The sequence below is a fragment of the Cotesia glomerata genome, linkage group LG1 (genome assembly GCF_020080835.1).
Source record: "Cotesia glomerata isolate CgM1 linkage group LG1, MPM_Cglom_v2.3, whole genome shotgun sequence".
In the NCBI taxonomy this organism is placed as follows: Eukaryota; Metazoa; Arthropoda; class Insecta; order Hymenoptera; family Braconidae; genus Cotesia; species Cotesia glomerata.
This window is the reverse complement of record NC_058158.1, coordinates 26,464,522-26,481,883: the sequence shown is the minus strand read 5'-3', so window position 1 is coordinate 26,481,883 and position 17,362 is coordinate 26,464,522. Positions and strand designations below refer to the sequence as shown.

Genomic DNA, 17,362 nt, shown 5'->3' with positions numbered 1-17,362 from the left:
CGAGAATTTTGACAATGAAAAGAAAAATTTGATAAGATAATAATAGTGCTCGATAAACAATTACGATTGTTATAGAATATTTTGTAGTTGATATATGATCGTCGGTGTTTTTGTCTTTGAGTTCATTATTGCGAAACCATAAAGTACTCTCCAAAATAACTAAAACTATGACCTTCTTAAAACTAATGTACAAATGTCAATAATTAGAAAAAATGATTATAATTTAAATACCTGTAGTCGATCAATAATGAAACTTATTATTTCATTTTTTTTTTTGTGAATTCTTTCATTTATAATTGAATCCTGAATACCAGTTTCAAATTTTGTTTTGTCTATGTTTTTCTATTTATTTTGGAATCGTACAAAAACTGCTACATTAGGAGAACTTACTCCTGGCCAAACAACTTCGACAACGCTTCTTAAAATCAATTCATACACATGATGTCGACATGCCAAATATAATAATGACCTTTTTAACATTTTTTCTAATTGGCCGCATGTTCCTTTATCAACTCCTTAAATAAAAATGATTAAAAATATTAATATCACCAATCATCAGCCGGAAGTATAAACTATAATATCGAAAAATATATTCTTGAACCAGTATTAAAAGTAAGTTGCATGCAATGAACATAAATGACAAGATCTGAAAAATTTTCTGCACACAAGGTTAGTTTCTTTAAAGTTGTAACTTGATGCCAGTAGAAAACGAGGCATTGGAAATATCATGATTCTGGTTTGAAAAATTTTTAATAGGCAAATTAAATGATATTTGTATTTAATTAAATGTCATTTCCTAATTATTGACATTTCTTAAGATATAACTAAGATATATATAAGCTCATCCTGATGTTACTTTCATCGAGACCTTTCATTAGGTACGCTTCTGACAAAATGTTTATCATTGAAAATTTCATCAATCAATATTTTTACAAATTTTAATTAACAATATCTAACCGTTCCCATGATGGTAATCGTTGCCAAAGTGGTTACAATAGCAACAAAAAGCGACAACAATGAAAACGTTACATCAATTTATAAATAAAGGATTGCCTGCCACGTGAAATTTATATTACTACCACATGAAAATCATGTTGCTGTCACATGAAAATCATGATGACATGTCATTTATACTTTAGTTATAGGCCCCAAAAACTATTTCTTCGGTCAATGTAAATCGGTAGAGGTTACCGATTTTTCGGTAGAGGTTACCGATTTTTCGGTAGAGGCTACCGATTAAAATCGGTAGAGCCTACCGATCGGAAATCGGTAACCTCTACCGATTTTAATCGGTTACCTCTAGCGAAAAATCGGTAGCCTCTACCGAAAAAAAAATCGGTAACCTCTACCGATTATTTTTTTCAGTGTGTAAGCAACGCTATTCTTATTGCCGAGGCTGACGGCTGTCGAGTATCGTGAGGCCCGAGATCTGTGACGTAAGGCCTTACCCCCAGCCCGTGACAAGACTCGCCCCCACTCAACGAGGGTTGAGAGGACTACGAGAGAGATTGTTAGGGGCATTCCGACGCCACCCTTCATGAGGACCTCACGCGATGGGTCCTAATACAACGTCACCCAGTCATTGTCATCCCTTAATTATATTGGCTTTTATTAACTGTCTCATTCCGTAGTCATTGTCGGGTTATTACTTGTAGATGTATAAATAAATATGAGTGGTATACAAAATATAAACCTCGAGTCTTACAGATCAGAAGTGGGATTGGAAATCCGTGTTCCGTGAAAAGTGTGGTGTATTAATGTTATAATAAGTTATAATATATTAATTATAATTGAGAAGTTATTGTTAGTGCAAATATTGTGGTTTCGCATCAGTTTCAAGGTCATTACGTTGAGTACTGGGTCAACTCTACTCAATCTTCAAATTTGGCTACTTCGTAGTTAGATCACCCAAGGTCATGTTACTACATCTTCGAAAATTGCAACTTCTCTGAAAAATTAAAGTAGTTAAGAATATCTATAGCTGCGGTCGAGATAGGCTTTGTAGAGGAGTCGTACTTGCAGAAGGAACCAGGACTAAAGCATCTGGAGAAGGTGGAATTATGAAGAAGCAGAACAACTCAATGGTGATCTATTTTGCAACTGAAATTGCATTCTCAGCGAGTTCACCAGAAATCGGGTGCAGATAATGGATGATGAGTTCAACGCAAAAGAAGTTACTGGATTCAACGTCAGAGTGACATCAACAACGGATGATTACGATAAAATAGTTCATCAGCAAATGAGGAATCAGGGCCTTAAGCTGGTCAACTCATCATCGCTCATTTGGTAATACGACACTGAGTGTCATGGTTATAATGAACGATAAATTTGGTAATGTAGAAGTTAAAAGTAATTAATTATGATACAACTTGAGTTGGTATATTAAGAGGTATAATCAAGTAGGCTTAGTAATGCTTGCTCGATAATAAATAAAGTGTTATCGCAAGTAGTAATTGTAATAGCATGAAGAAATAGTAAATTAATAAATAATGAAGCAGAACTCCGAATTATGCATACCGGATGTAGCATTGATATACTTGCGCGATCAAGTAGTGAGTACTCGCTATGCGGTTCCAAAGAATGTTGTCGCGGTTATAAGTAACTATACATTTTCAAAATAAATAAGCAGTAGTCTTAATCAGAATCACAATATAATTTAGTAACGCCTTGATTTTTAATCGTTACAATTGGATATTAGTTAGCTATAAGAGAGTAGAATGATTGATTTTATTAATGTGGAGTTATTGCAAATTGCAAAGATTAACAATTCGGAAAACGAACTTATTGTTAGGTATAGTTAGTATATATACTCAAATCTGATTGAAAAATAATGAATAAGCATGTTAATAATATATATAAAATATATGACGCCAAGTTTGAAGAAATTATCTTTGGAAAAACTATAAAATAGAACCCGGCGGTCACATATATTTTGTGAACAATACACAAAGGAGAAAGTAGAAACTAGTAAATAGTTATAACGTAGAAATTCGAAATGCCTAAATAACACATGTTGGTTTAAAAGTGTTTCTAGTTAAAGTTTTTGAAAACTTCAAAATATCCTTTTCGTTAGTCGTTGAAAATAAATATTACGCGTGTTGCCAGTAACTCATTGAGTAAAATTCATTGTTGGTAGAAAAATTATGTTGAGTCGAGTTTAAGAAAATTTTAAAAACATAACAACACAAAACAGATGGTTTCAAGGACATAGTATTAGAATTACTATACGAGGAAACCTCGGGTTTAGTTTTCTCACAGCCGAGTCTTTATCTCGCAAGAAACCCTTGTTTTATTGCCTTATTGTAAGTACTCAAAAGTTGAGTGACAACCATGTGTCGGTTACAGGCTAAGTAAACTCATCGGAATAATGCACAAAGGACGAAGTAGTTCTACAATAGATTGTAAAAAATTATTGTATAGTGTATTATTGAAATGCTCCTTAGCATTGATTGTAAGCTAGTTAAAACAAAAGATAATTATCTAATTTCACCAATTTTACGTTAGTATGATAGCACTATCATTTGAGTTAGAAAATCAGATAATTTTATAAGAAATGTTATTTAACAAATTTTAACGTCCCATAATATTATTGAATCGGCTAGACATTTTTAAACAAGATGTAAATAAAATAGTTAAGCGTTTGATATCGTAAAGAAGAATTGTCAGTTATAAATTGACAGAGTATATAGTCGATGGACGAAAGTTAAAGATAAAATAATTAATAATATTAATGACTAGCAGTCTACCCCGGCTTTGCACGGTATTTAACAATAATTTGAGAATATAAAATAGCCTATGTCATCCGGGGATAGTGTAGCTTCCCAACAGTGAAATAATTTTGCAAATCGGTTCAGTAGTTCCGGAGCCTATTCAATGCCAACAAACAATCAAATCTTTCCCTTTTATAAAATTAGTATAGATTATTGAAGTCGATTATTTGTGAATGCTAGGTCATTAATTGATGTACTAATTGCATACTAGAAAGATGAAGAATTAGATGAGCGATTAAATAATTCAGCACTATATTCTAAATTCATATCGGTATTTTTGCGAAGAGTTATCACTGAGCATTGTTAATTAATATCGTACAATACTCGGATGAAGTTTGCAAATTTAAATTGTAATCGAAATTATCATTTTTAAAATCACCATGTGGTATCGGACTACTACGAAATTATTGAATGCCCTGCCGACAGAACAAGATTTTAAGATCTTAAAGTAATAGAAACGTCGGTCAACAAGATCGATATTTACGTAATTGCAAAATAGTTTGGTTTGAATCTGTACAGTAGCGCAGTTACTGTCCCTTAAACAATAGTAGTCTTGTTTAAGACTGCGGGTTAATTTTACGACAAGTAATAGTCAGGTAGTAAACTCAGGTCAACTGGACCTCAAAAAAAAGGGGTCGTGGACACTGGTTAGAGTATATTGTCACATCAGCTATGAGGTATCGGTTGTTAGAATTGCTATGGTCTAACATTGAGTACGTTGAGTATCTTAAAGTAAGGGGAATCAGCTATACGTCCTTCTTGGATGTTGAGTGAACGAAATGTGGTTTCTCGTACCTGTATAAAATATGATTGAAATTCAAGCTGGAATTTCAGCGATAGAATATATGAGCATAGTAACCATTAAAAATTAAATAAAATAATTATTAAGTTATTGTAATTAAGGCTTGATGAAGATAAGATTTATATATCGTCGAGAGCATTACATCTGTCTCTAGCTAAAATGTTAATTCATGTCTTCAAAGTTTCTGACTAGGCTTCGAAGGTGGTCCTGACGAGTGCTGAAGTATCAACTCGTCTGGGATACGTCTGTTGCTCGAGTAACCGTTGTACAGATATTACCAAGTCAGTATGGACGGCAGCGATAGCTGTTGAAGATCTTTCAACAATTGACGATAGTGCATGAGATGCACGAACGTGTGCATCGAGTACGTCATGAACCGTCATTATGATTGTAGACGGAAGACCAGGAATCTTGAAGGGATTTCAGTGGTAAGACGTTACATCGTCGACACTCTTAATCTGTTCTAGGTAAAAAGCTGAGTTGGACTATCACGTTGGCCGTTCAACTCTTGACAGTGTAAAGTTAAGCGGTTGCAGCAACAATCGGCACTTATTAGTGCGAACCTGGAGGAGTTGGTGAACAGCTGGAGTGATCCTGAGTTCCGTAGCAGCTAGGATACTTCATTAGTGCACCGAGTATGAGCTAACTCATTACAAATGGAGGCCAGATGGAGGAGTATTTGCATCCTAATGCTGGCTAGGGAGTCATCGTCCTAGTAGTTGCGTCGAGAGACTGCGAGATTAGGGAATCAATCAAGTGCCGTATGGCAGTAGCTTCTCCGCACTACTAGTGGTTTAATTGGCGAAAGCCGATATGAGTCGTGTGATCGTTGAACGATCGGGCGGTCAGTAATGACCGGGCGACGACTCCAACGTCCTGGTGGTTACGTCGAGAAACTGCGAAGATCTTAATCGATCAAGCGTCGGTTGGCGGTGGTTTCTCCGTACTGCTAGTGGTTTTAGTGATATCTGTCACAAAGCATGCAATCATTGTTGAGTACTAACGACGTAAATGGGTTAAGTTTGAAATTGTACGCATGAAAATTGAATGGAATGTTAAAATTTAGAGCTGCAGACAAGCTATATGGCGAGTAGTGATTCGTATCCGGTGGACGGCTGAGTCAGATACGAAGTCACTGGTGCCAATTGGTCGGCTCTAAAGTTTAAGCATGTGTGAGTGGATCAGCGGTATAGACACATGCCCTGAGTCCAGTAGGTAGAGGATGCACATGATTATTGTCTAATTGTAATGTGTTGTTGATTTTTGATAAAAACGAGAACGGCTTTGATCTTACAATAGGAATGGCTGCATGATATTGCATGATATCTTATATTTTTCAAATGCTGATAATACTCGAATATTATTTTAGATCGAAAATAGTGATATAGCAGGCAAAGTGACATGGTCACTCGAACGAGCAGCTGACCACTAGTCGCGAGGACGCGAGCATCATCAGGACGGCCGACTGTAAGCAACGCTATTCTTATTGCCGAGGCTGACGGCTGTCGAGTATCGTGAGGCCCGAGATCTGTGACGTAAGGCCTTACCCCCAGCCCGTGATAAGACTCGCCCCCACTCAACGAGGGTTGAGAGGACTACGAGAGAGATTGTTAGGGGCATTCCGACGCCACCCTTCATGAGGACCTCACGCGATGGGTCCTAATACAACGTCACCCAGTCATTGTCATCCCTTAATTATATTGGCTTTTATTAACTGTCTCATTCCGTAGTCATTGTCGGGTTATTACTTGTAGATGTATAAATAAATATGAGTGGTATACAAAATATAAACCTCGAGTCTTACAAGTGCATGAGTTTTCTTCCTTAATTTCCAGTGGACATAGAGAAATGAATTTTTGAATGTAAAAATTCACTAAAAATCGCCTCTTATGGGACTGTTTCTCCGTGTCCATGCACAGTAAAAAATGTTGCGTCATTGCGTCAAAATACTTTGTGTTAAAAATTTTTGTGTTAAATATTTAACATTTTTATATGTAAATTTATCATTTATTGTGTTAAATTAACACAAAAAAGTGTTAAATTGACACAAAAAAGTGTTAAATATTTAACATAAAAATTTTTAACACAAAATTTTTTGACGCATTGACGCAAAATTTTCTACTGTGTGGGGTAGATTGATTGATTATGGATCTGGAAATTTTTTTTTAGAGAGTACCCTATGATTTCCATGAGTTTTCTCCCTTAATTTTTAGTGGGCTTCAAAAAAAGAATTTTTAAATGTTAAAATTCGTCAAATTTACGAAACAACCTCAGATTTAGGAGCTGTTGCTTTGTTTCTATGGGGTGGATAAACTCTCATTAATTTTTCTACAATCTAGAATGTGTCTTTTCAAGGTACACTTTGCGTTCATCCTTTATTTCTCGATGGGCGCCGAGTTTTTAATTTTTTTTCGTCTTTCTATTTGCTTATCGTTTGTCGATGGAATCCGTAGGATGCGTGCGTGCGACAGAGAGGTCCGACTGCTACTTATTGTATTTCGCGATATTTCTGAAAATATTCATTTATCGAAAAATTGACAAGAACATTTTTTGTTGGTTTTTCAATTTTAAACATTTTGTTTTAAATAAACTTTCCCGTCAAATCAGCCCTTTCTGAGTTATAGCGGCTTAAACAATCAAATTTTAATAACAATTAAATGTACCATCGGAGAACAAAATAACCTAGTTTTTCGTAATCCTCGGCCGAGGGACTATAAGGGGGGGGGATGGGATCCGGTTAATTCACTGTAAAAATTCAACATAACATAAAATAAAAATTAGAAAAACGGTTGACCCTAAAGGCCATCCCTGCAACTTCCCGCTAATTCCGTACCTAGGCGCTTAAAATTGCACTTATGACGTTTTTGAGCTCTTCGAGCTCAAAAATACAATTTATGTGTTATTTTGAACTCTCCGAGCTCAAAGAGATAGCTTTGCTATGCTTTTGAGCTCTTCGAGCTCAAAAATTTTATCGAAATTCGATGAAACACGATTTTTCTAATTTTCAAACTGCTGTAACTTTATAATAAATCAACCGATTTTCACGCAGTAGGCGGCGATCGATGTGGTTGTTTGAGCTCTATAAAAAATTTAGGACAAAAAATTGATCTGATGAAAAATTTCGGAGTTATTACAAAAAAACACTTTTTTCGATTTTTTTCGACAACGATATCTCACGAACGCATCAATCGATTCTGACGCTCTATGTGGCGATCGATGCGGGTTTTCCAAGTTAAGAGCTGATTAGTTTTTGAAGTTGATCGGATCAGCCAATTTGGAGATATTTAAAAAAAATAAAAAAAAACAACTTTTTTTATCACTTTTTTTGCAATTTTTCGAAATCTACTGGTCCGAATCGATTCCAACTTACAGGAAATCTAAGTTTGGCAAAGCCCTTTTGAATGACACCAACCGCGATGAAATCGGTCAAGCTGTTCAAAAGTTACGAGAGGTTTACACACACACACACACACACACACACACACACACACACACACACACACACACAGCAATGTTGTCATCAAGAGCCTCCTGGAACGCCATCAGCACATTTGCAACAGAAGTCCTTATAGACTTGCGTTCCATCGAAAGAAGAAGAGCAAATGACAACAACTAGAAGAAAGGTAAAATAACACCTTAGCTACCAGAAGAAAGAGCAGTAGCTAGATCCTCCCCTCATGAAATAATGCCTAACGGCGGTTTCCATGAGGGATTAGGGGAAAGAGGAAAAGGGGTTTAGAGTTTAGTGGGTAGGGGCGCTAGCGTCGAGTTTTAGTATGACACTGCGTCGAGTCGCCACATATCCAGGCCAAACAACTATGCCTAGAATCCGTAAAAAGGATTCCCCCCCCCCTTAAAACAAAAAAAAAAAAAAAACACACACTCACATACATACAGACGTACGGACATCATCATGAAAGTAGTCAGGAAAGCTTCCTAGGACCTCGAAACGTCGAGATCCGATGAAAACTCGATTTTCGAAAAACGGAGTAAAACCAATAACTTTCCGATTTTTGAAAATTTTCAATTTTCTTAGCGGGAAGTTAAAAATTAATTAAAATGAAAAAAATAAATACAATCAAAAATGAAAAGTGTTGTTGGATAAGTTATTATTGTCTTTTATTTTTATTTGAAAATATTTTTATAAATAACATTTAAATTCATCATTAATGTAATAAAATAAATAACTAGCTATTTATAATATTTATTCTTTCAAATATAATCACTATACATTCGCACGAATTCCACAAATTTACAGCGTATTGATTATTAATTATACATTCTTTTTTATTACAATAACAGTGTTACATAATTACGTATTTATACAGACATAATATATAATCATTTTTTTCTTTTATTACTTTGCAACTATAAAGGGAACATTACAAAAAATTGATTATTAATTATTTATTTTACATACTATAATAATGTTGTTTATAACTTTACAACAAGGCACTCATAAGTTTAATCTTGTATATCATTACTTTTTAATTAGCGCGTACTTTTAACACAGTATATCTATTTCAAATACGATTTTTAACAACTTTAATTTTTAAAAAAGATATTTGCAAAGTGTTATATTTAGGTTTAAGTATTTAAAAGTTTTTTTATTTGATTTAGAATTACGAACTCTGTATACTATCATTTTTCATTTTAAAACCTTAATTTTTTATGCTTAATTTTACTCATTCATTTATTTATAAGTGATGTTTTGTTTATAAAAATTAAAAATAATTCTACTTTCAAAGTACAACTACGCAGATAATTATTCATTATTATATAATATATAAAATAAAAATACAAGTAATTAATAAAAAAAATATTTCTTCACTTAAAAAGTGAAATTATTTTTACTTATAGTGTGAATCAATCACATTTTCAATTATAAGAGTTTCGATTGAACTCCAAGAACATATATAAGTTTGTACTCTTGAGCTAACGTTTTTTTTTAAGTACCTTCAAAATCGAATAAAAAAAATATATAAATTTTTAACTTAAAATTTTTAATTTGTAAGCTATATCATTTTGTAAAAAATTTTGTTTACTGATATTTTAAAATAAATTTATGTAAAATAACCCGCTAAAAATATAAATTTACTTTGAAATTTTTATTTAAGACTAGATATTACATCCGAATTAATGTTTGTAATTGATTTTCTGTAAATTATATCTAGAAAAAATCTAAAAATTAATTTGTAGGCCAAAAGCTCTAAAACTTATGGTTATTATTATACTTGGTTCTACTTGGTTATTATTATCTCAAAATGATTTATTTTTCATAAATTATTTTTTTGAATGTCTTTAGAGCTGTTTTCTTGCTTACAAGACTGAAAATTTTCGTACATTTGTGAAAATATACTTTACAGAGAGATAACTAATTATTTTGGTAAGTACATTCATATTTTAACCGAAGATTTAAAGATATTTAAAACTGAAGTTTCATTATTATAAATATAATATTATTGGAGTCCAATTGTGCCCATTTAATAAATCATCTATAATCTAATAATATATAATAAATTGGTAAAACATTACCTGAGATTTTCATTTCACAAAAATACTCTCTTTTTCTAGATTTAAATACAAGCTTATTCTAACTGCCAATGTAACAGGAATTAAAGTCACGCACTCAATTGAATGCATTTGTTTTAACATACATAATAATAATTATAATAATAATAATAATAATAATAATAATAATAATAATAATAATAATAATAATAATGATAGTAGTAGTATAAGTAATATTTGACAGTGTCGTAAGTAATTATTTTTTTCTCTTAAGTGATAAATATAGTATTAAACTTATTAAAGTCTTATTTTTCAAGTACATAAATTTTCAATGCGAATAATCATTTATTAATTCTGGTTGTTCTGGATTGTTAGAACGATTGGGCAGATTTTTACCGTTTTTTAAGTTCGAATCATTCAGCGGCTCAATGTCGTTGTCGACTGGCTGAGAGCGCTTTTGATCGACATAGTTCCACGGTTGAATTTCTGCGGTACCAAATATTTGGTAGACAATATAAGTACCACATGCAATACCGCTGGTGAGGCCGAAAACGTTTCTCCATGCATCAAGAGTTTGCTGTTGAAGAAACAAGCGACAATTAATTATTTTATTCTATAAGAAATAATAATAAATAAATGTAAAAAAAAAGTATTACATTTTTATCAGTAAATAGTCCAGCTGCTTGAGGTGACAAGAAGCTAGCAGTCATGTGAATTGTTTGAGCGAATGCTAAAACTGGTCCAGCTAAATTTGGTGCTATGTCTACGATATTAGCCATAGCACCGGCGTAGGCTGCTGTGATAAGTGTTACAGCAATAAACCATATAATGAGAACAATTACTATGTTGCAGCCTAAATATCCAATTAGAAGTACTAGTAATCCCGGAATAACTTGAGCTATTTAAAAACCAAATGTAACCATATTAATATTTGTTTTCAGTACATAACATTAAATTAGTGTTTTATTTTCATTTTAATCTTTCATTCAACGAGTGACTTTCCTAATTTTTTTGTCAATAAAGAGTCTTACTGTTTTTAATTTTATTTTTCAAAAAAAAAAAAAAATTTGCCAAATGAAGTTTTTATCCAAAATAATTGATTTTCAATACTTTTTTGAGGCAAAAATTTTTTTTCTACAGCCAATGAATGACTACATTTTATTTTGTTGTTATTTAATAATTGTTTATTGAAAAAACTCGTTAAAAGTTCAAAAATATATCAGATAGATTTTTCTAAAAAAAAATTATTTAAATAAATAAATCCAAGTGTCTGCTTATAGTGCGACAGATAAATGACTTATGAAAATCAATAAACTTTCTACTTACATATGGCTGTGAACATTTTTCGTACATTAGTTAAAGTCATTAATTGTCTCGTCACAAGAACATCCGCAATGTAACAAAAAACGACAGAACTAAAATAGCTACAGATAAACGGTGCTCCAGAAAGGAATCCATTCTGAAATTCAAGAAGTTAATTTAAATTTTATAATAGAAAAATGTAAACCATTAAATATATCATTGTGCTTATATAGATAAAAAATTGCATATATTGATGCAATATCTTTACTATGATATTTATTAAAATATTTTTAGTATACTTACAGTTTGGATGCTGAAGCCTAGGACAGTCTTCATGTACATAGGACCAGGAATAATAAACACATAATGCACCCATATTCTTCCAAATGTTGTAATTCCAATTGCCCATGCTGGCCATGAGGTTAAAATAGACTTCCAAGGTACTGGCATCGCTTGCTGTGTGAAATGTTACGTTTATTAGTGCAATGCTTTGCTAATTTTAATAATAGCATTAATTATTTACAATTGACAATTTCTATGAAAAAACAAGAAAAAAAGGAGAAAATTACTTTGAAGAGAACTTTACGATTTAATTCAAGAATTCGTTTACTTGAAACTTATTTTCATGGCATAAAAATTCCATCAAATTCGATCAAGAGTATATTATCTTCGTAAGATACAATCAAATTCTTAATCGAAAATTACAATTTACTTCAATTAAAAATAATTTATTTTTTCTTTAAAAATTTTATTTTTGACATAAGAAAAAGTCACATCATTCAAAATAAGTATACCATAAAATACTCTTAATTCGAGAGAAACAAATTTTTTAGTAAAATATAAATTATTTTGTTTGAAAATGAGTAAAATGCTTTGTTTAAGAAGGTACTGTGAAAAATCACTTTTCTTACAATATTCTTCAATTTTTTAATACGCGTACTTTTAAGAGTCCTCTATACGAATAAATTTTTTTTAATAGTCCTTGCGGTGCTAATTTTCAAAATTAGCAATTAAACATCATACATTTAACATATATTCCCTATCTTGACCGTAGTTAGAGTGAACATTTTATTGAATAACAACCATACTCTTCTTACAATTTTTGAGAAAAACTGAGAATATTTAATTGAAGTTATAACAAGTATTTTTTATCAAAAATAACACAAACGAACAGTATTCATTTTTTTAAAAGAAATGTTTGAAGTTAGTGACTTTCGATATTTTACGTGAGTGGAAGTAAGTGAGCGATAGTCTGTAAAGAAAGGCAGCTCTAGTGCATGAGAAAGAAACCAATTTCTTTAAAATTCTTAAATAACGAATTTTTTCTCTTCATCTAAGAGTTTTATGTTTTTCATTCAAGAGTAAACTAGAATTTAAATTTGCGCGCGCAAGCGCGCGCCTGACTATTGAGTTTGCATATATTTTCATTCTTATCATATATTCGACCAATCACGTTACGAATAGTTTGCTTACATGATATATTTTCATATTTTTCATCTAAACTAGAATTCAAATTTGCGCGCGCAAGCCGCGCCTCATATTTATTTTCATGATATATTTATGTGTCGTTTATGTATATTATATTCGTTTTCAACCAATCAGAATGAGAATAAATATTTTCAACCAATCACATTACAAATAAATTGGTTTCACATACATTTCATCTCAATTTTATATTAGGACTAGAATTTGAATTTACGCGCGCAAGCGCGCGCCTGACTGTAGCATTTGCATATATGTGGAATGGTCATTTTTAGATTTAAGTTTTTCTATTTTATTGTTTTATTGCACCTTTGTACTTAGCAGTAAGTATTTTTTTCAAAAGGTTGTAAATAAAGGGATGAAGAAAAATTCACAAATAACAGATGTTTAGTTAAGATAGTTTAGAAAATTTTTGTATGCGTAGGAACGGAAGTATAGATTTGTCTCGTGGCAAAAATGTACATTATAAGTACAGAGAGTGTAAGAACGAAGTATGACTGATGCGGGGGTGAGAAACCCAGGTAGTAAGTAAGATCTAATTGTATGGGACTCGAAGAGAGAGTTCCTACTTAACTTCGATGTACGACAGACCTCTGTCCTTTAACTCTGTCAATGTTTTCTAATAAATACTCACTTTAAATTTACCGCCCCGTGATACCTTAAAAATAACAACTTAATAAACATTTAGTATCCTATCCTATAAAACCAGATACTACATTTGGGGGCTCGTCCGGGACCACGGAAAATCGGAAAATAAAAAGTGTGTAAAAGACGTGTCGGTGTTGTGTGAAAGTTCATATAAGTGCGCGAGTTAGTAAGCCATGGACGATTTAATTGACCAGGTTGCAAGAGGTGTTGCCGCGGCGGATTTGGAAGACGACCAACTTCCGCGACTGAGAGTCTCACAGCTCAGAGAGGAGCTAAGGCGCCGGAACCTCCGGGTGACAGGTCGAAAACCAGAGTTGTTGGCGAGGCTAAGAGCTGCACTGTTGGTGGAACGGGATCATGTAGCCGACGATGATGAAGAAAATATTGCAGACCTTGTAGACGACGAAGAAGAAGACGACTTTGAAGACGCTCGAGCTGTCAATGTTGAGGGACTCCCAGGAAGAGGAAACCATTATGTACGTATCCGAAATCCTGTGAATGATGGCCGAGGATACAACGACGAAGACGACGATGGCGCAAATAGACGTGAAGAATCACGAAGATTAATTACCTTTAAAGACGTTGAAGGTGCGTTAGAGAAATTCAGTGGGGATGACCACACAAATGTCCAGCAGTGGTTGGATGATTTTGAAGAAATGGCGGAGCTTTGCAAGTGGGACGAGACCCTGAAGATTACATACGCCAAAAGGTTATTAGACGGATCAGCAAAAATGTTCGTGAACTACGAAAAGTGCGCGAAAACGTGGAAGAAGCTGAAAGAATCTTTGAAAGAAGAGTTCGAGGAAGCTGTCGATTGTTTGAAAATTCATCGAGAGCTGAGCAAGAGAAAGAAGAAGAGTGAGGAAACTCTGCAGGAATACGCATATAAAATGTTGCAGATTGCATCACCAGCGAAGCTAAAGATACAAGATGTGATACAATACATAATAGAAGGTATTCCTGATGATGTCGTAAATAAAGCTGTGCTATATGGAGCTAAAGATTTTAAACAGCTTAAAGAGAAATTTGGACAGTATGAGAAAATGAAACAAGAGATGTCCAAATCAAAAGCACGACCACCGGAGAAGAAGTTGGAGAAGACAGGACGACCGCAGAGCTACAACCAAGGAAGAAAAGGAAGTCCAGGAGGTGCCGTTTCAACCTCAGGAAAGAAGACGAGTACAAAGTGTTACAACTGCGGCGGAGAAGACCACGTGAGTGTGATGTGTCCCGAAAAAGAAAAAGGGAAAAAGTGTTTTAAGTGCGGAGAATTTGGGCATATAGCCTCCGAGTGTCCACTGAAGTCGAAGGAAGTGTATTTAGTGTCGCGTCCTGCTAAAGAAAAATACCAGAAGGAAATTAAGATTAAAGACAGTAAGATTTTAGCATTAGTAGACACTGGTAGCGATTTAACGTTAATGAGTATGAGGGAGTACAAAAATCTAGGATCACCACCTTTGTGTAACAAACAGGTATGTTTTGAAGGTTTGGGAGCTGAGATGACTGAGACCTTAGGTATGTTTACTACCAGCATGATGGCAGAAAATTATAAGTTTAATGTAGATTTTCATGTTGTACCCGACTCAATACTTAGACGTTCGGTTATACTGGGCACTGACTTTTTGGACCAGGTAGAACTTAGAGTCAGACGGGGCACAGTTACTTTTTTTAAATTAGACGCTGATGAAAGTACAGACGAGGAGACAAAGCCGCACATTTATAAAATAAACACTATAGACGAGACGAAAGAACTTGAATTATCACACATTAAGGAGGAGCATTATCGTGAAGAAATTAAAAAGATCGTTTCAAATTATAAACCGGAAGCTACGCGTGACGTTGGTATACGCGCGAAAATAATTTTGACATCGGATAAGCCAGTAGTATCACGACCGCGCCGATTGGCTCCTTCAGAGCGAAAAAGAAGTAAATGACTTAATGAATTCATGGTTAGAAGAGGGTATTATTCGTCCCTCTACTTCGGAATATGCAAGTCCGATTGTTTTGATTAAAAAGAAGGACGGTACGCTTAGAATTTGTGTAGATTATCGGAAGATAAATGCTATTATGTTAAGACCTCTTTCTCCATTACCACTTATTGAAGACTCAATAGATGCTTTAGCCGAAGACGTTTGGTTTACATTAATAGATTTGAAAAACGGATTTTTCCATGTCTGGATGGACGAAGGTAGTATCAAGTATACAGCGTTTGTAACACCCGACGGTCAGTACGAGTTTGTTAGATTACCGTTTGGTTTATGTATTGGTCCAACGGTATTCCAAAGTTATATCAATTACATTTTTAAAGATTTAATACATGAAGGAATTGTAGTAGTGTATATGGATGACATTATTATTAAAGCTAAAACTTCTGAAGAGCATTTGAGAAGAGTAAAGTTAGTGATTAAAGACGCAGCTAAGTATGGGTTAATCATAAAGTGGGAGAAATGTCAATTTTTTAAGACGACTGTTGATTATTTAGGGTATGTAATATGCCGGGGTACTGTTCGCCCGTCAGAGGCAAAAACATTAGCTGTACGAGATTTTCCCCGACCTACGACAGTAAAATCGGTTCAAAGTTTTTTGGGTCTGACAGGGTATTTTCGTAAATTTATACCTGGATATTCACTAATTGCCCGACCATTGACTGATTTACTGAAAAAAGACGTTAAATTTGTATTTGGTATGAGAGAGATAGAAGCTTTCGAGAAATTAAAAGCTGCATTAGTGTGTGAGCCTGTTTTAAAATTGTATCGTCATGGTGCAGAGACCGAGTTGCACACAGATGCATCTCGTTTAGGGTATGGTATGATATTAATGCAGAAAGATTGTAATGACGGTCAATTTCATCCTGTATATTATGCGAGTGGTAAAACGACGGATGCTGAATCTAGATATAGTAGTTATGAATTAGAAGTATTGGCTATTGTAAAAGCGCTAGAGAAATTTAGAGTGTATCTGATTAATATAGCGTTTAAGATTGTAACCGATTGTCAAGCTTTTACTGCTACTGTAAGCAAAGAGAAAGTATGTTTGCGAGTTGCGAGATGGGTAATTTTGCTTGCTGATTTTAATTATTCAATAGAGCATAGACCAGGTAAAAACATGCCACATGTTGACGCGCTTAGTAGACATTCTTTACCGGAAGTATTGTATGTTTGTGAAAATGACGATGGGTTGATTGCGCGATTGAGAAGTGCACAAGACAAAGATGAATGTCTTAGGCAAATTATAGATGCCGCATCGCGCAATGAAGCCAACGGATATTTATTAAAAAACCAACTATTGTACAAAAGTGTAAATGGTGAGCCATTAGTAGTTGTACCGAAGAGTATGGAAGCGCAGGTAATCAAAAGAGCGCACGAGCGAGGACACTTTGGTGTTACCAAAACCGAAGCCATTGTAAAAAGGGACTTCTGGTTTAAAGAAATGCGTCCGAAGGTTGAGCAGGTAGTCACAAATTGTATCGACTGTATATTAACTGAAAGAAAACAAGGTAAACAAGAGGGATTATTGCATCCTATTTATAAAGGTGATACTCCACTCGACACTTACCATATTGACCATGTTGGGCCAATGACTAATACACCAAAGAAATACAAACACATATTTGTGGTTGTGGATGCTTTTAGCAAATTTGTATGGCTGTATCCAACTAAATCGACAGACACCGCTGAAGTGCTTCATCGACTGCGTAGTCAGTCTAGTATTTTTGGGAATCCTCGAAGGATCATCTCTGATCGAGGCACGGCTTTCACATCAAGAGATTTTCAGGAATACTGTGAAAGTGAAAAGATTGAACATTCGCTAATAGTAACGGGTATTCCAAGAGGAAATGGACAAGTCG

General features: G+C 33.9%; 1 protein-coding gene across 2 annotated transcripts in view; it reads right to left on the bottom strand.

Moving 5' to 3' along the window:
* Positions 1-10,314: 10,314 nt before the first annotated feature.
* Positions 10,315-17,362, bottom strand: part of LOC123259568 (sialin-like) — a 28,500-nt gene continuing 21,452 nt past the window's right edge. For both annotated transcript variants that reach the window (XM_044720149.1, XM_044720159.1), the window contains exons 8-11: positions 11,689-11,841; positions 11,410-11,542; positions 10,740-10,981; positions 10,315-10,660 (exon numbers count right to left, since the gene is read on the bottom strand). In XM_044720149.1, coding sequence (XP_044576084.1) covers positions 10,412-10,660; positions 10,740-10,981; positions 11,410-11,542; positions 11,689-11,841 — 777 coding nt within the window. In that variant the 3' untranslated portion in view covers positions 10,315-10,411. The remainder of the gene's footprint in view (positions 10,661-10,739; positions 10,982-11,409; positions 11,543-11,688; positions 11,842-17,362) is intronic.